The sequence below is a fragment of the Oculina patagonica genome, chromosome 14, assembly GCF_052425735.1.
Source record: "Oculina patagonica isolate OP01 chromosome 14, crgOcupat, whole genome shotgun sequence".
NCBI lineage: Eukaryota > Metazoa > Cnidaria > Anthozoa > Scleractinia > Oculinidae > Oculina > Oculina patagonica.
The window spans coordinates 8,394,960-8,418,210 of NC_135771.1; the positions used below are offsets into that span (position 1 = coordinate 8,394,960).

General features: G+C 33.3%; 2 protein-coding genes across 2 annotated transcripts in view; both read left to right on the forward strand.

Moving 5' to 3' along the window:
* Nucleotides 1-23,251, forward strand: part of LOC144638165 (kelch-like protein 11) — a 90,450-nt gene that overhangs the window by 42,993 nt on the left and 24,206 nt on the right. The gene's annotated exons all lie outside the window — the stretch shown is intronic.
* Nucleotides 2,506-4,301, forward strand: LOC144638160 (kelch-like protein 24). Its single transcript, XM_078497359.1, has one exon. The coding sequence runs from the start codon at nucleotides 2,570-2,572 to the stop codon at nucleotides 4,289-4,291; it is 1,722 nt and encodes a 573-aa protein (XP_078353485.1). The 5' UTR covers nucleotides 2,506-2,569; the 3' UTR covers nucleotides 4,292-4,301.

Genomic DNA, 23,251 nt, shown 5'->3' on the forward strand with positions numbered 1-23,251 from the left:
GAATCGAGAAGGAATTGCTCGGTTCGAAGGAGAATTCTGAAGATCTAATCGCTACAGCGAATTATCTTCTCATTCCGGGCTTGAAAACCGTTTCTGGGCGATTTTTAAAAGGACAGATGACCAGATCAAACTGCATTTCAACCTTTTATTTCGCTGAGAAATACCAGTGTGACGAACTCATCGCTAACAGCAAGAAGTTTATCCACGCGAACTTCGCCTCTGTAGCAGAAATGGATGAATTCTTAAACTTGGAAGCGAAGGACGTCGAGAGGTGGATTTCAAGTGATGAGATTTCTGTTGCAGTCGAAGCCGATGTTTTTAAAATCATATCAAAGTGGGTTGAACAAAACAAAAGCGAGCGAAAGGCAGCGTTCGAAGAATTGTTTCGTCACGTACGGTTGGCTTTTCTATCGCGTGACTATTTACTCGACGTCGTGACAAATGAACTCGTGCGTGAGCATTCTGCTTGTTTAAGGTTGGTTTCAGATGCTATAAAGCTGACTACAGTGTCTACTCACCTGAAACTTGCCTATCGTGTCGTATATAGCTTCTAATTCTTTAATGTTATCCGACAGCTTGATTGTCCGTATGTGTACTGAACGTGGGACAAGTCCATATGACTTAATAAAAGCCAAAGAAAAAAATGCAAAGTGAATCAAAGTTCCTACAACCAGTACCTAAGATGCAACCCTTCAAGAGATGCGTCCTTGGGACAAGTTTCCTCCCTCCTCCCTCCGGTGGGGGACTACCATGTAAAAGTGATGAGGGTTTTCGTCGGAAATTTTGAAAGGACCCCCTCAAAGGTACAAAAAATCTTGCTTGGTGGGTGTATCTTAATTCACTTTCATCTCTAAAAGTTATCAAGATGTAGCCGCCGAAAGCCGTGTTCTTTTTTCTTGACATAAATGTCATAGAAAGAAAGCACCGTAAAATTCCAAAAATAAGACCTGCACTTGTATTTGCACGTAAATGTCCCTTTCAGGTGGGCTTATATTTGGGAAGGGCTAAAACACGTGAGAACGGAGGGGGGGGGGGGGGGGGGGGTATTTTCGGATGGAAATTTGCGTTTTTAAAAAAATCTTTGGATTTTCAATTCGGACGGGAAACTGTCTGAAATGTTTTTGTCGCTTTCAAGAATACCAAATGGTCAAACTGTCTAAAAAAATTATGCAAAACCCAAAACGGACTTGAAACAAACATAACAGGTCTCTGAACAACGAAAGATATAAAAGAAGCTCGAGCTCTACAATAGTTGGGACCTATAGTCAGAAGAGTTATGTCAGATGTTTCGTTATAAAAGAGCTATTACTAATTATAAGCCCATGAGCTCAGCATATTTCCCTAATTTTGCCGTACCAAAAGCATGTTTGCATGGATGCTTGCAAACATGCTAAAGCTGAATAGGGAGAAAACAGAGCTTCTAGTAATAGGACCAAAAAACAAAATTACACCACCTATTGAGGGTATCCATGTGGCCGGCGAATACATTGAAGTCTCTAGTAACGCCAGAAATATAGGAGTAACTTTTGATACTCACATGAACTTAGAGAAACATGTTATAAACACCTGCAAGACAGCTTTTTATCACTTACGCAATATAGCGAGGATACGGAACTGTCTTTCTCAGGATGAGCAGAAATACTTGTTCATGCGTTTATTTCATCCAAGTTAGACTTCTGTAATGCACTACTTTATGGCCTACCACAATCAGTGCTGGATAGGCTTCAATACGTTCAAAACTGCTCAGCAAGACTGGTGTCAAAAACTTCAAGATCAGAACACATAACACCTGTTCTTCGTAGATTACATTGGCTCCCAATCCGGCAACGAATCAAATATAAGATACTACTTCTTACGTATAAAGCGCTGAATGGCATGGCTCCACAATACTTAATTGATCTACTCCAGCACTATACACCGATCAGGCAACTTAGATCATCATCAATGAATCTGTTGGTTGTACCGAAAACAAACTTAAAGTCTTATGGAGAACGATCTTTTAAAGTTGCCGCCCCCAGACTATGGAATGCGCTTCCAAAGAAACTTAAGTTTATTAAATCACTTGACCTTTTTAAAAAAGAACTTAAAACATTGCTTTTTAGAGAGGCCTTTTTATATTAATCATATTTTATTTTTTAATCCAAAGTAAATTGTAAATTACTTTATTAATATTTTACTTTTTAAAATTATCAAGACTTAGATAGGCCTTTTCATATTAATCATATTTCATTTTTTAAATTTAAAGTAAATTGTAATTTATTTAATGATATTTTACTTTTTAACATTGTCAAGCGCCCTTGAACGTATGGAAAGGGCGCTATACAAATGATTATTATTATTATTATTATTATTATTATTATTATTACTATTATTATTATTATTATTATTATAAAAAGAAAAAGAAAATAAAACACTGGGAAATAAAACAATAGATCCACTCGTGATGACGTCAACGTTAATTCGTTCCCAGTGTTCCTCCCTTTGCCTCTTCCGCTTTCGATTTGGACATCTGAGCGAGACGGTTCAAAAGGAGTCTATATTTCGCGGTAATAAGGTTATTCCCTGGAGCATGGAAGATCTGCAGCCTATCTCTGCTGCCGAACAAGCTTCATTCTGTGTGGAATTGACAAAGCGGCTCAACATGCAGCGAAAACAAGATCATTTATGCGACGTAACTTTGGTGACGAAAGATGACAAAGAGTTCAAGGCTCATAGAAATGTGCTCTCCGCAGCAAGCCCGTTCTTTCACAAGCTTCTTCAGAGCGACATGAAAGAGAATCGAGAAGGAATAGTTCGGTTCGAAGAGATTTCGGGGTCTGTAATGGAAGATGTTTTGCAGTTCATCTACACAGGAAGTGTCGAGATCACACAAGAGAATTCTGAAGATCTAATTGCTACAGCGAACTATCTGCTCATCCCGGGCGTGAAAACCGTTTCTGGGCGATTCCTAGAAGGACAGATGACCAGATCAAACTGTATTTCAACCTTTTATTTCGCTGAGAAATACCAGTGTGACGAACTCGTCGCTAACAGCAAGACGTTCATCCACGCGAACTTCGCCTCTGTTGCAGAAATGGATGAATTCTTAAACTTGGAAGCAAAGGAAGTCGAGAGGTGGATTTCAAGCGATGAGATTTCTGTTGCATTCGAAGAAGATGTTTTTCGAATCATATTAAAGTGGGTTGAACAAAACAAAAGCGAGCGAAAGGCAACGTTTGAAGAATTGTTTCGTCACGTACGGCTGGTTTTCCTATCGCGTGACTATTTGCTCGATGTCGTGACAAATGAACTCGTGCGAGAGAATTCTGTTTGCTTGAGGCTGACCTTAGATGCTATAAAGCTGACTACCTTTGCAAGTGAAGATGATGATCTGTCACAGTCACCGAGAAAAGGGCTTGAAACACGCGCTATTGTAGCTTGTGGTGGGAAATACACTTTTTGTTTTCTCCCAGATAAAGATCAGTGGAAGCGTTTGCCAGACGGGCTGTCAGAGAAAAATCAGAAAACCCAGATGATAAAATTCCGTGATCAGTTGTACACCTTTCCTAAATATGCTAAGGCAGAGAGATATGATCCCGTTTTTAATGGTTGGTCTACTTTGGACCTGTACACTAGTTCTGCTGTGACTGTCGTTAAAGGAGAAATCTATGCCATTGGCGTCGACACATCAGCGAAAAAGACCACTATCAAAAGATACAATTCGTGGTCGTGTTCGTGGCAGACAGTTCTCTCGTCTCATGAGGGCTGCAGACAAGACGCTTGTGTTGTTGCAGCTGGTAACCATCTGTATGTTCTCGGTGGCAAGCCGCCAGAGCAATCGAAATACGTTACGAAAGCAGAGAGATACGACACTGTGGAAAACAAATGGGAGAACATTGCAGACATGCAACAAGCAAGAGGCTGTGCTTTTGGTGTGGCCACTCAAGGAAAGATTTTTGTTGCCGGAGGAAGACAGGGTGAGGGACGTTATGCATCGTGGTTGACAACATGCGAGATGTACAATATTTCAACAAGCGAATGGCAGTCTATTGCAAGCTTGAATGTTGGTCGTGAGTACGGCAGTATGATGTGTCTGAAGGGAGCACTCTACGTGCTTGGTGGCACAAATAACAGTTCGCAAAGTGAATTAAGTGTTGAATGCTATGACCTTACTGCCAAAGGGGACGAATGGGTGAAGAAAACAACCATACCAGTGAAAGTGATCTCCAAGCAAAGTAAGGATACATTCTCTGGGTGTGTTCTTAAGCTCTCTCAAGGAGTACTGATCAAAGTTTACGTTGTTAAAGAATAGTTTTGTGGGGAAAACGCAAAAAAGAGAGACTGGAAAAAAGGAAACGTATCCTGTCCTTTATATTTCGTCCCGTCTTTGCTCGCGAAACACTGGAACTGTTTTTTTTTTAAACAAACAAACACAACAGAGTAGTAATGTACTACACTCTAAGGCAAAAAATTTTTTGCCTTAGAGATTTAGTACATAACTACTTCCCGTTGTTGGGATCAAATACGGAAAACAAAAATGGAAAACAAAAATGGAAACCAATCCTGAAAACAAACCCTGTAATCAAAACTGTATCAATCCTGAAAACAAACCCTGTAATCAAAACTGAATCCAAGCGTAGCCGTCTCATATGACATAAACTTTAGTTTATGTCATATAGAGACTGATGTTCAAATAAAATTTTTAAATTTTATTTGCTCAATTAGTATAAATAAATATGCTCTTATACCTTTTTCAAAATTTTGGATACAGTGCGTTTAAACAAGCCTTGAGATCATAACTGAAATATGAATCTGGAAAACCAAGCGAAGCAGATTTTAATGAGTCCGGCACCGCAGATCGTAAGATCGAGGAGGGGGATGGGACGAATGTTAAAAAATCACAAGGCCTTGGTGGGTAAAAAAGCTTCGTAAGAAGCTTTTCGGGCCTTGTTTTATGATGTTTTTGAAATTTATTTCAAAAATCACATTATTTAAAAAATGCTCTTATACTCTTTTTTAAAAATCTTGCATTTTAGTGCGTTTAAAATGAACGTCTTATATTACATTTTCAATATAATATTTTTGTATTTTTATCAGATTTTTTAACATGTTTTTATGTAGAATCATATTTGATATTATACCGAGATCAGTACAAATGTTAACTAATATATTTGATTGTTCCTTTTCACTTAATTGTAAGAAAAGTGTATTGTCTTTAATGCAATGTTTTTCTATGATATTCATCATCTCAACGAATTTTTCTTTGATGTAATTTGATGCCATTATAATATTTATTATACATTATTTTTTATATCTCTTTTATAGTGGATTGGTCATTTAACATTCAGATAAATTTATATTATCATCTTTTATAATGATTTCTATTTTTTTAATGTTTGAATTGATGATTTGTGATTTTAAAATATCAATTTTTTTAACTTGAGAATCTAAATGATTACTCAATTCTTGTAGCTTATGGATGTTTTTTATTGGATTTAAATTTGAGATGGATTTTAAATGGAATAATATTTTTTCATTTAATTGAGCTCTTTTATTGAGTGCTATTACAAGTTTTAGTATAGATATTACATGTTTTGAGCAACTGTTTGTATCATGATTTGATGTTATTTCATTGATTAAATTAGATAATTGGTTGTTTTTTATATCTGCTTTACTCATATAATATTATGACACATTTTTTTTTTATATGTGTTTTTTATAGTGCGTTTAAGGGAAAAACACATAAATCCATATAAAAATAAAATCTCTTTGTAATATATATATGAATAATAAAAGATTTATAATCGGTTTAACCTCGGATAAAAATAATAGATCGAATGATATTAAAATAATTGCTAAAATCTTAGAAGATGAATTTAATTTCAAGCACATGGTATTTAATCAGCCAAACAGTGTAATTGTTATGGATGGCGGGGCTAACCCATGGGCCGATTATATTGAAGCATATTTTGATAATTATAAAGATACTAATTACGTAATATCAAATTTGTTTAATTTAGATATTGTCGAAATGCTTTTTGATAACGGCTGTAGTATTATAAATATTGATACCTTTTTTTATAATGAAAATCAATTAGATGAAAAATTAGTTGTTGATAAATTCAATGTTTTTTTAAAATGAATGTATGTCCTAAAATATTTTTTGTAATCAAATACTGATTTATAAAAATATTATACTTAATATTTTTATTTGCATGTGTAATACTTGATAATTGATTTTAAGGCACTCTTAAAAATTGTTTATATATCTTTCAAATCCTTGATTGGAATCCAACTGTTGAAGTCATCACTGTATCCTTTCCACTTAACTAAAGCTTGTTTCTTCTTATAATCTCTACGGATCACTTTATCAATTCTGAATACATCCTGTTTTGCTTTTAATAATTCAGGTTCATAAAAGCTACCTTGTATGTCTTCATTATTGAGATCTTTCAATTTGTAAGTAATAGGATTAGTGTATTGTATCTTATCGATGGTAAAAATTTCTTCTGTCCAGTTTGGCGTGTACCCTTTATCGAAAATATTTCTTTTATACTTCGATATTCGAACCTTATCACCTATTTTGAATTTCGGTTTCTGTTTTGATGTTTTCATATCACCGTATAAATTGAAATATACTAAGCCTTCATTCTTTTTCCTCGATGCTTCTACGGGTGTCATTTTAATGCTTGAGTGTTTGGTATTATTATACTGTTTTAACAGCTTGGGTAGCATATCGAGGTACGTCGTATTACCTTGAGCAGTGAATTGTTTCCACATTCGGGTTTTAATTGTCCTATTCCATCGTTCGCATACGCTACTTTTCTCTTCATTTTCGGTTGAGTATAGTGTTATACCATTCTTTTCCAAAAGCTCCTTCATATTTTTATTGTAATACTCTTTCCCTTTATCAGTCCAAAGATATTGTGGTTTACGCCCCTCTTTGAATATTGTTTTGAATGCTTGAGTTACAGTTTCACCTTTTTTGTCTTTTAGTTGCACTATCCAACCATATTTACTGAAAACATCCAGTACCATGAGAAGATATCTATATCCCTTGTTCCATTTACTAAACTGTTGCATTTCGACCAAATCCGAACACCATATTTCGTCAATATGATTCACAATAACACGCCGTCGAGTAAAGTTCCTCTTTATTTGCGTGTGTAATTCATTAGCTAATTTTTCTTGCCAGTTTTCTTCACCCGACGGCTTTTTACGTTTTTTGACTTCTTTTTTTTTATACCCATACCTACTTTCGATTTACCAGCTATTATATTTCGAGCCAAAGCATGTCCCCATTGCCTGTCTTTCCATGGTATTGCGTCTAAGGATTTAACCATTTTCCTGTCTGCTTCATTTTTGCACTTTACTTGATCTTTTGAGGATTTATTTGCACATACGCTGTAATCTACATCATGTTGCATGCTGACGGCATCTGTTTTTCCTGTTGGTTTTTCATATATCTCCAGTATTTTACCTGTTTTTTGATCCCACTTTACCTGTTTCTCTAAAGGATTACCAGGACCTGTATAACGATGACCAGGCAATACAAAACCCTTTTTTGGTGCTACTTTTAAAATAGCTTTATGGATATCGATACCTTTTCCCTTTCTGTAGTAATCAACATTGTCTTTTACACCTTTGAGAGCTTGCCCTGCTAAAAGTCTTGCCATTGAAGCAAAGCTAGGTGATGGAGTTACGAAATTTGATGCTACATAGGCTATTTTATCAGTTGTAGATGGTCCTTTATAACGAGCAAGAGCTCCACCACTTTGACTTTTGACAAATTTACTCTTCTTTTTACCGCAAATATAACAATTTGATTTTTCCATAAGACGGCCATTCTTTGCTTTGACTTTTTTAGAATTCATAGACTCAGTATTCTTTTTACATGAAACACAGTATGACTTACACATATATATATACATTAGATATTTAATCGCAGTATGTGTTTCGCCATTTTTTAGATTTCTTATCCCAAATAGTACCAGAGCATGAAGGATCTTGGTGTTCACTTGGAGATGTCCAGAATTTCTTTGAGAATAAACCATTCTTCTTATTAAAAGCCCCTTTAGCGATATTGCCCGACCAGTAACGTTTAAGCAAATCTTTATCGCCTCCGGTAGCACCCATGATAGCCGATGCTAAGTCTTGAGCCTGTTGAAACCCTGGAATCTTTTCGCCGACCTTTTTGTTAATCGTTTCACCTATTTTACCCCCTTTTTTCTCACTAACAAAACGGGTTTTAGTAATACCACAAGAAACGCATTTCGATTTGAGTATTAAACGATTGTTTTTTGTTCTCATATATTTTTCAGAATTAGGAACTGAATTAGTTTTTATTTTTTCACGTACACAATACGATTTAGTCATTGTATATATATTACGTTACATATTTTTGAAATAATGTTGAATGAATTTTTCATTATTCATTGTGTCATATATGTCAAACACTTCTAATAAATTATAATACGAATTCCCCTTATTCATTTCGTTGAGAAAGTATATACAAAAGTATCCGCAGGTGGTAGTCTTTATGCTCTGTATCTGATTGTTTTGATGTATCAATGTTAAATTCTTCTTTTTTTGCGTGATCGACTATTTCTTGAAATGGAGGCATACCGAAACTATCAAAATAATTGATAGCGTTATCTTTTACATAAGTTGCAACCCAATGACTTCCGCTCATATAGGATGGTTCAAGATTATAAATGAATAATCCTAATTTGTGATTATGTGGAACGGTCTCATCTCTCATTAGTACATCTTTTATTGGTATATTCAAATACTTACACCATTGTATGAGATCAAAATTACTCATGGGTATATTCTTATGAAATTTTGGCTTGATTACTTTTTTTTGGGTTTTGAAATCTTTTTTTTTGAAATATAATTTGGAAGAACTAATCCCCCAGTTTTGAGAAATTTATTATATTGATCCCAAGAACCAATGAATGGTGGCGGTCTGTAAGATAATGCATTTCTCTTATTTGGTAGTTTGATTTTACCCCCGTCTTTTTTCGTTGTTGTGTCATGAGTTGTTGATTTGTTAGTTGTTGACCTTCTTGATCTTGTTTGCGTTTTCGGAGCACTAATTCCAATCATTGGAAAACCAATTCGCGGTGCCCCATGACCGACCCTAATGACATTTCGAATTTGTGTCTTTGAGATGTTTAAATCAGATCCAACACCTAACTTCTTAGCCTTATTCAATTTATTGATTTGTCGTTGAGTTAGCATTAAACTGTCATTGCCAGTCAGATCTGAATTGCTTAAGCGAATTGTAATTTCACTTTTATTTCTATAAGCAGTCAAAAGCTTCCTTCGCTGTCCTTCTGATAGATTAACTTTATGAGAGTGATAAGTTGTCATTACTTGTATATATACTACGTTATATAATTTCTTGTTTATAAAACGTATACAAAATAAAATGGTTTATACATAATATTCAATTGATTGATTTATACAATAACCAGCTCATTACCCACCTTGTCAATAACGATTGTCTCATCATAAAGAACGATGGCATGGACGTTGAAAGGACTATCTTCCGCACTATTAGCGTTTAGTTTATATCTGAAGATCAACTGCTTTGGGTCTCTAGTTACTCGCTCTGCTTGATATGATAAATCAAAAAAGATAATAGGATAGAGAGAGTTGTAATTTGCCAAGTTGAGTTGTGTACCGCTGTTGTAATCATTCTTTCTCATACCATAAGACATCAAATCATTGAAGATCCTAACTTTGGACTCACTATCATATTCGGTCTCAGGATAAAACACTCCGTTGCCGTATTCCAATCGGCATGTTGTCAAATAACTACCATTCCCACGGTCAAGATTGATATTGAAGGTATCAAATTCATAGGGATTTTCATCTGCATTGTTTGATTTAGCTCGTTGTAGATATACAAAGATAGCCTTAACATTATCAATACTGGATGAGATCTGGAAGAATCCACTGCTATTCGTTGGTGCGGAAACCTCATACATTTCGCGCATATACGTCCAAGTGTTCTTTACCAAGAAGAAACTAACAAACTTATCATATAGGCTGTCCTTTGGAGTCAATTTTGGGACCCATAGAAGGAATCTATTAAGGACCACTCGTCCATCAGCTACATCATCGGCCTTTTTAAGTAATTCGGCGTCATTCTGTAACTGTATATTGAATTGGAGTTGCATTGGGAGTAACATTCGACCTTCCAGCTCTTCAAAGAAACTGTAACGATTTAGAGGTATAACAACATTGACATCATTGAGACCTGTCGTCAAAAGTCGCCTAGCCTCAAACCCTGCATTCTGATTAGCATTTGCTATCCTATGGTCGGTATCTAGATACCAAAGACTATTTTTTGCTACTGAACGACTAAAATCGTCACTATATTCGAGGAGATTCTTAACGAAAGTAACTTTATGGAGATTATCGGTATCATAAACGATTTTTCCTGCTGATTTAATCATCATGTGGTCAATCAATGAATGTGCTCCATTAATAACTGTGATACGATTCGCCCCCGTGGTTGCTCCATCAGCTAACATTTGCACCTGAAATTGCACCTCGAAATACGCATTATACCAATCGTAGAATGAACTTCTATCGTTAATCGTGAACTTATAGCCGTTTTTAAGTTGGTGCTGACCGTTAGCTGGGACTCGAATTACATCATCGAGTTGAAATCGAACCAACTCATATCTCTGTAAGTATTCGCTTGTTCTAAAAGACATATATTATTATGTTACATAATTTTGCAATTATGTACCAATTTTTTTAATCATTTTATTCATTTTACTCAACGCCTTCTTTTTACACCTGATCCTGATATTAATCTATTAATGATCATATCAGTACTTTCATTTTTCTGTTGGTGTCTGACAGGTGAGGCATTTACTTTCTGTAAGATTGGGGATAGTGACTTTTGCCCAGCATTTCCCTTCCTCATATTCCTTAGCCTTTCCATTATAAGGTCTCCGGCTTTTTCTGATGCCCTTTTACCCAGTTTATCACCTGCATGAGAAATACCTGATTTTATTGCCTTCTTACCTAAGGGCTTGACAATTTTTTTAACAACAGACGACATAACACTCTTCATCGGTTTGAAAATGTTATCAACGATAATCCCTGACCCTTTGTGCTTATATACAAATTTACCAAATTTTGGATGGTAAAACCTCTTGAATTCATATGGTTTCATTATATACTATTATGTTATATTATTCTATCCTTTTCAAAATTAATGAAAAAGACGTATCCGCTCCATTCAGGTTAATTAACCGTCTCTTCCCATCTGTGATGTATATTCGAATGCTACTTATCTGTTGCTTATTAACCGGGTTATATGTGACCCTACGAGGCTCGATTGTAAACGAATAACTCGGCTGTAGTACGCTGGTCGAAAAAGTATAAATGATATCCGACTCTTCGCCATCGACTAAAGAAGTATTGACTAGATCGCAATGTACATTTAATATATCGGTATCTTGGCTTAGATTTGGGACTCTTGGACCAATATTAACCGCATCCTTTAATACCTTTTTATCAAACCCTATAAGGTCGTTGAAATTGCTATGCGTCAAATCAAGTTGATAATTTTGAGATAAAGTGATTGTGACTCGGAATGTTGTTGAATCAAAATCAATAGAGATGGGATATATAGGGTTATCATCATCCCCCGTCTTAGTAATCTCTTTAATATATTCATCAAATTCAGAATAATTCCAAACACCTGCAGGGAAAGTTATGTCTTCAAATTTATTCCCATTATCTGAACTATATTTAATCAGCTGATTACCATATGAGGGATTTACATTAAACCATGTAAATGACATGTTAATAATACGATTGAGACCTATCATATATTGGTAATTGCTATCCAATGTTATAGGCCTGTTGAATTTAGTTGTAAAATTTTGAGGAGTGTTATTCCCTTGATTTTTAACACTATATGATGATAATACTAACTCACGATCCATATATATAATACAGTTACATAAATTAGACTTTAAAGTACAGATTATATATCTGTTTATATTGTTGTTTATTTATAGTAGACCTTTTTAAAAGTGTGTCTAATATAGCGACTCCCATATTTCGCATTTTAACTGATGTGTTTCCTGCGTTTATTGAACCGATGATCAATTCCAATTTTTTGAGAAGCTGTTTTACATCGTTAAAAAATATAACATTTCCACCTTTCTGATTTTTTCGAATACCAGAACCTTTTATCGTTTTGGCTTTACTTTCGTAATGATTTATGTAGTCATTTAATGCAACTCTTGCATTGCTTATTCTCTTATTTTTAATCTGTCTTTCCGCTTCAGATATAGTTCCCCTATTATATTCTTTAGTAACATTCGCCTTGAAACCTTTCAATTGTCTCCGTTTATATTTGGCTTTCTCTAAAATCTTATTAAGATAGTTCTTGGTTTTCTTTGGTGTCATTTCAGGCTGATCTAATTTCATTTGCACTACATCATAATCGTCGATACCAACGTCTTCTAGTATTTCACTTACTTCATCATCAGCATCTAAAGCATAATCAATTTCATCCTCATCGTATTCAGGAGGTAATTCATCTTCATATTCAGGAAAATATTGGGGATCAACATAAATCTCCTTATTTCCTTCTAAAAGATCTTTTAAAGATTCTTCATATGTTGGTGGTTTCGGTACAATCTGTTTTTCATTTTGTGGCATTACAGGCTCATCAAATAAATTATCTACGTCCATATCCTCAAAAGGATCAACTTCAGGATAGTAATCTGGAGCTTCCATTTCACCTCTCATCCCCTTTTTGACACGATTTTTGGGTACTTTTGCTATCTGCAAATTACTTTTAATTACATCATCTAATTTACTTGTCACTGGTTTGAATACCTTCGAAAATGACTGTTGGCTTGTCTGCTGACCGATATTATTTTGTGTGATTGCATTTTTAACATAATTGATTTTATCGCCCAAATCAGATTTACTCTTTGCAAGCTCTTTCCATCTAAGTAAACTCATTTTATTTTATATTATTACGTTACATAAAAAATGAAAATTGAATATAAAAATCAACATTTAACATAGCGTTTAACACCTTGATGTACACCGTGTTGAACACCTTGTTGAACTGAAAATAATATACCCATATAATATAATGAGAATACCGAATTATGACACTGAAGACGATATGGCCTCAAACTTTAGACAACTATACGATTTCATGCCAAATCAATGTTTTCGGATGCTGGTTTGTGCTCCAAGCGGTTCGGGAAAAACAAACACACTAATGCATATGATATACAATCTATTATATTTTGATAAAATTTATTTATACGCAAAAAACTTAGAGCAGTCCAAGTTTGTAGATCTTATGGATATGTTCCAGCAAATAAGTAATGAAGCTGGTTATGATGTTATTGAAGCACGCAATGATGAGATTATTCCCGTTGGAGACCTTGATGGTGACTCTCAGAAAATCATCATTTTTGACGATTTTGTATGTGATAAAAACCAAAAACCATTAGTCGACTATTTTATACGAGGAAGGCATAAGAACTGTAGCGTGATATATCTGAGTCAAAGCTACTATAAGACACCAAAAGACATAAGATTAAACTGTTCACATTTCTCTATATACGAATTCCCAAGTGCTAATGAGAGTAGTCTAATATGCCGTGAAAACAGTATTCCAAAAGAGCTATACGAGAAAGCAACTAAAGAGCCATTTAGCTTTATATATATCGATAAGCCACGAAAATTCGTAACTAAGAATTTCAATGAAAAAATATAATATAATATAACTGATTGATATAATATGAGTTACTCAAACGGTTTATTACAATCAAATAACACTAATATTACACCAATTAAAGGCCCTCGAGGTGAAAAGGGTGACCCAGGAGTCGGCTTTGATGTTACGCCTGAAGGTAATTTCAATTTGAACAAAAAGAGAGTAATAGGGCTAAAAACGCCTGATGACGTTGCGATCGATGATTCAATTGAAAATTATTCAAGGGATCTCGAGACGGCCGTAAATAAACGATATCTTAACCAATTCTTCCTTAAAAAGAACAGAAATGAAACAGTGTTTGATTGTGCCGGCCTTTCATTGCAAAATACCGAAGTGTATTATCCAAGTTTATATAACGATCGATCTGTACCAAACGTAGGCTATGTTAGTGCTGAGGATAACAAAGTAAGGACTGAAATTGATACCAAACTTGCTACTAAGGCTGACAAATCGTACGCTGATAATACATATTTAACGAAGAAATCAGGAGGTGTCTTAGCTCAAAGCCTTCAAAACAAAGCAGACAAATCGTACGTTGAAAACACTTTTTTAAAGAAGGTCGTAGGACGCGTTTTGACTCAAAAAATTCTAAGCAAGCTTGATATTCACGGTAGTAACATGATGCAGGCAAATCTCGATATGAACGATAATCGCATAACAAATCTAAGCAAACCAATATATGGAACCGATGGTGTAAATAAATTGTATGTTGACAGTTCACATATTACCTCTATTGATAAAGGAAACGTTTTCAATAATATAATGATTGACAGTGATAATCAACTTAGTGAAGAGAATGATATCGAGCTTGGAGATTTAATTCATCATCCAAATCCTGTTCATCAAATCAATAAAAAGGTAATAGATACAAAATTACTTCTCGATAGTTCGAAAAATTACTACTCAAGCAGATTAGGTATCAACATGTACCCTATACCAATTAATTATTATACCATGGCATTTGAACTCTATTTTCCAGTTGAAATAGATGAGAATAGTGTTGATATCAGTGTTGTGTCATTGATTGATACTGTTAATAAAGTAACTACACGAGTTTATAACGGTTATAGTCGAACAATAGCTCAAGTTCATAAGTATCAACAACATAACAACAACTATCTCTATGTCGATATCGTTTTAAAAATGAAGTCAGGACACTCGTATGTACCAAAACTGCAAACTTATATTATAATATCTGGGATTAAGAATTATGAAAGTAATGTTGAACCCAGTATATACGATCAGCTATATTATGTTGAAAATGATAGAATAGCTTTCAATGCATCAATTGATATGAAAACACAGGCCATTCATGGTATTGCAGAAGGTACTACTGATGATCAAGCTGTTAATTATAAACAGTTGGTAAGTCAAATCAATATTCTCAAAACAACTCTTGAAAATCAGATTAAATTATTACAGTCCAAGAGTTTTTATAGTGAAATATTTGAGTACTATTTCGATCTAACGGATGCCTCTAAATTCATAATGTCAGATAGCAACGGAGCTGTTGTTTCTGGATTAATTGGTAATCTCGTATTTAATACCACCAAAATGTTAGAAGATTTTAATCCAAATATGGGGTTTATGAATGATTTTGAAATTAATTTAAATGAAAATATCACTGAATCCAATGACTGGACTATATATATGGCATTTAAATATGACTATAAGCCCAGTGATAATAAAAGGATTAAAATTGAATTTATCGATGGTGATAGCTTTAGTTTTCCGTGGGTTAAAGTGGAGCATAATAAGCTATTCCTCGATTATGATCTAGATTCATATACAGAGCAAATTAGAGATGGTTATATAGGTAAATATATGAATCTCTGGTATACTAAAATAGGGAATCAATTTAGAATTGCTATTTGCAATAATGCTATTAGTATTGACCAAATATTGGCTGGATTTAATATTAATTCAGCCAAAATTAAAATCAGTTCAGATTACTATGTACAAAGAATCGGTTTTAGTAAAACAGTAATATCAGTAAATAGTAAAGAGTATCACAAAGTCCAGTTTATAGACAAAGCGAAAGGAATTTTCTTTGAATAAATTGCTTAATTGTATAAACAATATATATATATGAAAGCTGTAGATTTAATACATGAGATACTAAAAAGTATTGAACGATTGATCCAAAATATCAGGAAATTATATAACAGAATAAAAAATAGAAAATCGAATGAACGAAACATTGTATAATCATATAACATATGAGAAGATATATGATGAATTTTAATCACATATCCAACAAATTATCAGAAGATAGAGTGAAGGAATTGAAGGACCTGTATAATAATTACCACCGATTACAGACATGTTATAAATGGAAGTATAAGAAATTGAAACGTGTTTATCTGTCTCTGCAGATGTCCTCCATTGGCTTGACTGTCATAGGTACTGTTGTTGGTAGTATCACTCTTAATCCTATTGTTATAGGTTGTTTAACAGGATCGGGTGTTTTGATTCATGGTTATATAACAAAGAGTAACATATCTGACAAAGTGAATAAATGCAAATTTGCATACACAAGTTATGAGAAAGTTTGTATACAGATAAAATGCTTCTTGAGAGGCTTACCATCAGACGAAAATGCTTTTCTGACCGATCTAAAAGTGCTTGACGACATAGTAATTGATCAATGCCCCACTGTAGATGAATATGTTAAAAAATATTATAAAAAATTCACTTCAGAATAATCTTCATAATCTCATCAAATTTCAACAATAAAATCTCACCCCAATACCGATCATTAAACGCTAGTGTTTTTTTTGATTCAGAAATCTGTATAAAATCGCAGGGTATACCGAGCATTTTAAACAGCTGTCTTATAATATATTTCGTTGAGATCATCCTCTTTCTTCTTTTATTTATAGATGGAAGAATAGTATCGATCTCATGAAACACTTTGTAAATCTTATCGCGCTGATTATGAGACAATTGAACTCCATTTTTAATACATAAATCGTTTAAAACATTCTCAATGTGGTATTTACGATGATATACCGATTCTCGCCGTATTCTATGCATATTTTCATAAAAATCAATGTACTCAATGACATAATCATAACTATGAACCAAACCGCAATTTAGACAGACATCCATACCATTTATATTTTCTATATCCTGCTTACTACAGCATTGCTCAGCATCCTTGATACCTTTTATCAATAGTTGATCACAGAAAGGGCATATAGGTTCTTTTAAATTTTTTAATTCATCGTGGATTTCAGAATTACAAACCATTATATATATAACACACATAACTTCACGGCACAGCTGTGTTTGGCAGTAAATTTCAGAATAAACTTTTTGAGTAAACTTTTGAGTAAACTTTTGTGTAAACTTTTGTGTAAACTTTTGTGTAAACTTTTTGAGTAAAATTTGTTGAAATATGATTGGTCAATAGAAATCACACCAGATTAAAATACCTGCTGACGCGTCAGCAGGTTTTTTCGGTCAATGGTTTAGTCATTAATCATTTATAACTTATGGCTAAAACCGTAAACTGAATAATTATTTATTTAATGTTGATCTTTACGAGGTCTTCCACGTCGTCTTTTCTGGTCTTCAGGTATACACTTTAAACGTACATGATTTTTGTCTTCATTTGATATTTCAGATCTGCTATTCAGGTCTGAAGATAGCATTTTAATAATACAAATATTTGTTTTAAGGATGCTCTGAATACAATACATTTTATTAATGAAGGCTATATCATTCGAGCTTTGATCAGCTTCTAGTAGGTGTTTGATATTTAATGTTATATCAGTCATTCTATATATATATTAAAGAAAATAATTATATGTTTATATCTATCACTCAAACGCACTATAAAAAACATATAAAGAATTGTATATATAGTATATAATAAATGGGAAGGAACAAAATTTATACAACCGAAAAAGACCGATTAGAAGCTATTACTAGATCAAAAACGAAATACATGCTTAATAAGCCTTGGTATTGTGATATTTGTGAATATCACACTTGCCTTGCAGGAAAATGGAGTCATATGAGAACTAAAAAACACATTAAAAATGCTGTCATTAAAGGCATTCAAGAAGATGATCGGTTTAATATTATACCTGATGAATAACATATAAAGAAAAATTATATAATTATATATTGTATAGCACAGCATATATAAATTGCTGTTTTCTGTTACCTTTGGTGACCAAAAATATATTATTTCTGGTTATCTTTAAACGCACCAAAAATCTCAAAAATAATTTTTACTATATAAAGGACTTAAAGGTTTGGTGATTCTATATAGTACACAAAAAATGACACAAAAAAATATCTCAACCAATATTAATATGGACGAATCTGATCTCAACAATCTATCTAAAACCGACCTTATAAAACTCATTTTATCACTAAAAGCCGAACCAAAAGCACACGAGCACAAAAAGGTCGAGCCGAAAGCACACGAGCCCCAGAAGCCGAATCAAAGCCCCACCCCCTCGCGTAAAATACCAAAAAAGAAGACATACCAATCTCATTCAAATACTCCTAAACCAAGAACAAAAACCCATAATACTCTTAAACAACTATCAAAAAGTTACCTGAGGGATGCAAAGGCCCTAGGCTATACATGGATAGATCTTGTAAAAAACTCAACAAGGAAAAAAGTAATCAATAAAATTCAAAAATATAAGACCGATAAGACCTTAAACAGGACACTTAATGAATTTAATTTCGATGACAGTATTTTTGATTCAACATCCAATGACCAACCTCTATTCAAAATAACGGAAATCGGAAATACAGCGAATAAAAAATTCAATGCTTATACCAATGAATTCAAAATAAATGTACGAAAAAATTTCATAAACAATAAAAATGATGTTTTCAGTGTATTTGAAAAAATGGTTGAAATGACAATAAAGAAAAGACAGTTAAAAGGAAATGACAGATTCAGATTGGTAATTTTAAATGATGAATTAGATCACCCTATCTCAACAAAAATGATAAATGTATCAGATATCAAGTTAAATCAACTTTCAGATGTAATCAATACGTTGGAGTATAAAGAAATAAATTTAGAAAATTGCATAATAATTATTCAATCTGTTAAAATACCTGCAGGAAAAGGACGTTTATATCTATCAAAACAAACAGTGAGTAGAAAGCAATGTATTATTACCATAAAAAATACTGATACAATATGCCTAGCAAGGTCCGTTGTAACGGGTTTTGCTAATCTGCATCCGGAGAATTACACCACAACTCAGTTGAAAGATGGATTCAATAAATCACGACGGCTACAGGAAGTTAAAGCCAAAGAACTTCATTATAATGCAAATGTTGAAATTAACGAGTATGGCAATACTTTAGAAGATGTAAATACCTTTGCATCGTATTTAGATATTGAGATTAACATCATCGATTCTGAGCAGTTTAATGAAATCATATATACAGCTAATAATGGTAGAATTGACAAAATTTATTTATACAAAACACGGAATCATTTTGATGTCATAAAATCAATGACAGCTTTTCTAAATGTAGCATATTACTGTCATAGTTGCAAAAAAGCTTATACAAGACGTGATAAACACAAATGCCCCCAAAAATGCCTTTCTTGCTTTAAATATTTCCCAAATGGAGATAAATGTGACGGTAAAGACATTACATGTAAGCAATGCAATCGTGTATTTCATGGTGACAGCTGTTTCAAAAACCACACACGTAATCGATCGATAAAAGATGGTGATGAGGCCGTATGTAACAGTGTTGCTAAATGCTTAAAATGCAATCAAATCATACTAAAACCATATATAAAAATACATAAATGTGGTTTCAAAATGTGTAATAATTGCAATAAATATTGTGAGAACAAACATGAATGTTTCATGAAAAAAATAAAATGCAAGGGAGGAAATTGTATCAAAAATAACAAAACCCCTTGCAGATTAAATAAAAACATACCTCGAAAAGATTATTGTTACCCATGCAAAACGTATAATGAAAAATATTTATTTTTTGATTTCGAATGTACACAAAACACTGGCACACATGAAGTTAATTTAGCTATCTGTCATGATTACAACGGAAATGAGACAATCTTCAATGATATTAATAGTTTTTGTAATGGTATTCTTAATGAAAAATATAAAGGATACACACTTCTGGCTCACAATTCCAAAAGGTACGATTCTCATTTTATTCTTAAATGGTGTATTGATAATGGTTTTAAACCTTACTGTATTTACAATGGTGCAAAAATTATGATGATGGAAATTCCACAATTAAGAATCAAAATAATCGACAGCTTAAATTTTATTCAGCAACCCTTATCATCGTTTCCAAAAACGTTTGGCTTAGACGAGCTGAAAAAGGGCTATTTCCCACATTTTTTCAACAAAATTTGTAATCAAAACTATATAGGAGAGATGCCTTCCAAAAATCATTATGGATTTAACCAAATGAAATCACATGATAGGCAAAAATTTTTACAATGGTATGATGATCGTGTTAATGAAAATTATGTTTTCGATTTTAAAAATGAATTAATCGATTACTGTCGATCAGACGTCGATATATTAAGGCGTTGCATGTTGAAATTCAGGCAAGATTTCATGAATCAAGAAAATATCGATCCACTAAAATACATTACAATAGCCGGTGTTTGTATGGCGATTTATAGAGGGAATTATATGCCAAAAAATACCATAGCTGTGGTTGATAATGTTGTTCAAACAGAAAACCATAGTGCAGTCAGTATTGCATGGCTTGATTACATAAGTAAGAAAAATAAAATTAAAATTCAACATGCCTTGGAAGGGGGTGAAAAAGTTATCAATTGTCTCAATAACAAATTAAAAGTAGATGGTTTTTGTGAGTCCACAAATAGTGTTTATGAATTTCAAGGTTGCTTCTGGCATGGATGCCAAGATTGTTACAAGCCTGATGTAATCAATAATAAGAATCAATGTGATATGGGTACTTTATATAATAAAACACAAGTTAAAAATAACAAAATAACAACTGCTGGTTACAATCTTATTGAAATGTGGGAATGTAAATTAAAAAATGATAAATGTTTCCAAAAATATTATAAAAATGATTGGAATAGAGAAGTGGTTGGCCCACTAAACCCGCGAGATGCTTTCTTTGGCGGTCGGACTAATGCTACCAAATTATTGTATAAATTCAAAGAAGGCGAATGTGGTAAATATGTTGATTTTTGTTCCCTGTATCCAACAGTTCAGTTTTACAAAAAATATCCCATTGGTCATCCTAAAAAAATAATATCACCAGATAAATATAACACGGAATGGTACGGTTTTATAAAATGTAAAATTTTGGCACCAAGAGAATTATACCATGCCGTTCTACCTAAGAAAATCAAATGTGAAAAGGCTGAAAAGCTAATGTTCCCTCTGTGTATATCATGTGCTAAATCAAAACAAAAAGACACATGCCAACATAGTGAAAATGAACGGTCTTTTATAGGAACGTGGACATCCGATGAACTCAATAAAGCCATTGAAAAAGGTTATAATATCATAAAAATATATGAGGTATGGCATTTTGAGGAGTCATCTGACGATTTATTCAAAGGATACATTAAAAAATTCATGAAACTAAAACTTGAATCATCAAGCTATAATTTTAAAAATGACAAAGAAGAATTTATTTTCAGAAATAAAGTCAAAACGAATTTAGACATTGAATTAGGTAAATTACATGAAAATGCAGGTTTACGAGCCATTTCAAAGATGTGTTTAAACAGTCTTTGGGGTAAATTTGGCCAACGAAATAACATGAATCAGTGTAAATACGTAACTGATATAAATGAATTTTACCAAGTAGTTCTAGATGACACAATAGATAATTTAAACATGAATTTCATAAATGAAGAAATGGTGCAAATGAGCTACACTTACAAAGATCAGTTTGTTGATAACAGCTATAATACGAATATATACATTGCATGTTTCACGACCAGCAGTGCACGGTTAATGTTGTATGAAAAACTTGACTATTTAGATAAACAGGTGTTATATTTTGATACCGATAGTATTGTGTATATTGAATCCCAGAATGGTAAGACAATAGAAACAGGCGATATGCTAGGCGATTTAACAGATGAGTTAGATGGTGATGTTATAAAAGGTACCTTCGTAAGCGGTGGCCCTAAAAACTACAGTTTCATATATGGCGATAATAAACAGAAATGTGTTATTAAAGGTTTTTCCCTTAATCATGAAAATTCACAAATACTAAATCACACAAATATGATTAAGATGGTTAAGGGCGATATCAAAGAACTCACATTAGTAAATGAAAATAAGATAACCAGACAGAATAAACAAATTGTTAACAAATATGAGGAAAAGGTATACAGCTTTGGATATGACAAGCGCGCAATAAAACACATATCAGAAAGCTGTATAGAAACATACCCTTATGGATATTAAAGACAAACTCATATGTTTATCCTTGGTTATGATCCTAGGTTTTGATCCAAGGTTTGTTTAAACGCACTAAAATGCAAGATTTTTAAAAAAGAGTATAAGAGCATTTTTTAAATAATGTGATTTTTGAAATAAATTTCAAAAACATCATAAAACAAGGCCCGAAAAGCTTCTTACGAAGCTTTTTTACCCACCAAGGCCTTGTGATTTTTTAACATTCGTCCCATCCCCCTCCTCGATCTTACGATCTGCGGTGCCGGACTCATTAAAATCTGCTTCGCTTGGTTTTCCAGATTCATATTTCAGTTATGATCTCAAGGCTTGTTTAAACGCACTGTATCCAAAATTTTGAAAAAGGTATAAGAGCATATTTATTTATACTAATTGAGCAAATAAAATTTAAAAATTTTATTTGAACATCAGTCTCTATATGACATAAACTAAAGTTTATGTCATATGAGACGGCTACGCTTGGATTCAGTTTTGATTACAGGGTTTGTTTTCAGGATTGATACAGTTTTGATTACAGGGTTTGTTTTCAGGATTGGTTTCCATTTTTGTTTTCCATTTTTGTTTTCCGTATTTGATCCCAACAACGGGAAGTAGTTATGTACTAAATCTCTAAGGCAAAAAATTTTTTGCCTTAGAGTGTAGTACATTACTACTCAACAGTTATGTGGTTTGCTCAATGTGAGAACCCGTCTGTTAACTTCAATTTCGCGTTTGAAAGATGTAGCTGACAGTTAGATCAACTGTAAACATAGCTTAGAAAGCGTTTACAATAATGTTTCATTTCATTTTTCGAGATACATGTAAATTTACTGTAGAATGTATTGACATTAGCATTAACATTAACATAACGGAGACGCATTCAACTTGCGCCTACTTGCATCTTTGTCTGGAGAGGATTTTTGTGCACTTGTGTTGACTTGCGTTAACTTTGGTGATCAAATTTGCACCAAATTTTTACCATTTGGCCACCCAGCGAAAGTCAACGCAAGTCTTGCTGTTTACTCCGACTGTATTGCAGCGCGCGCAGTAGCATTGAAATGGGTTTTTT

Excerpts from the sequence above, each read along its gene's own strand:
- LOC144638160 (XM_078497359.1), top strand. The coding sequence starts at position 2,570 with ATGGAAGATCTGCAGCCTATCTCTGCTGCCGAACAAGCTTCATTCTGT.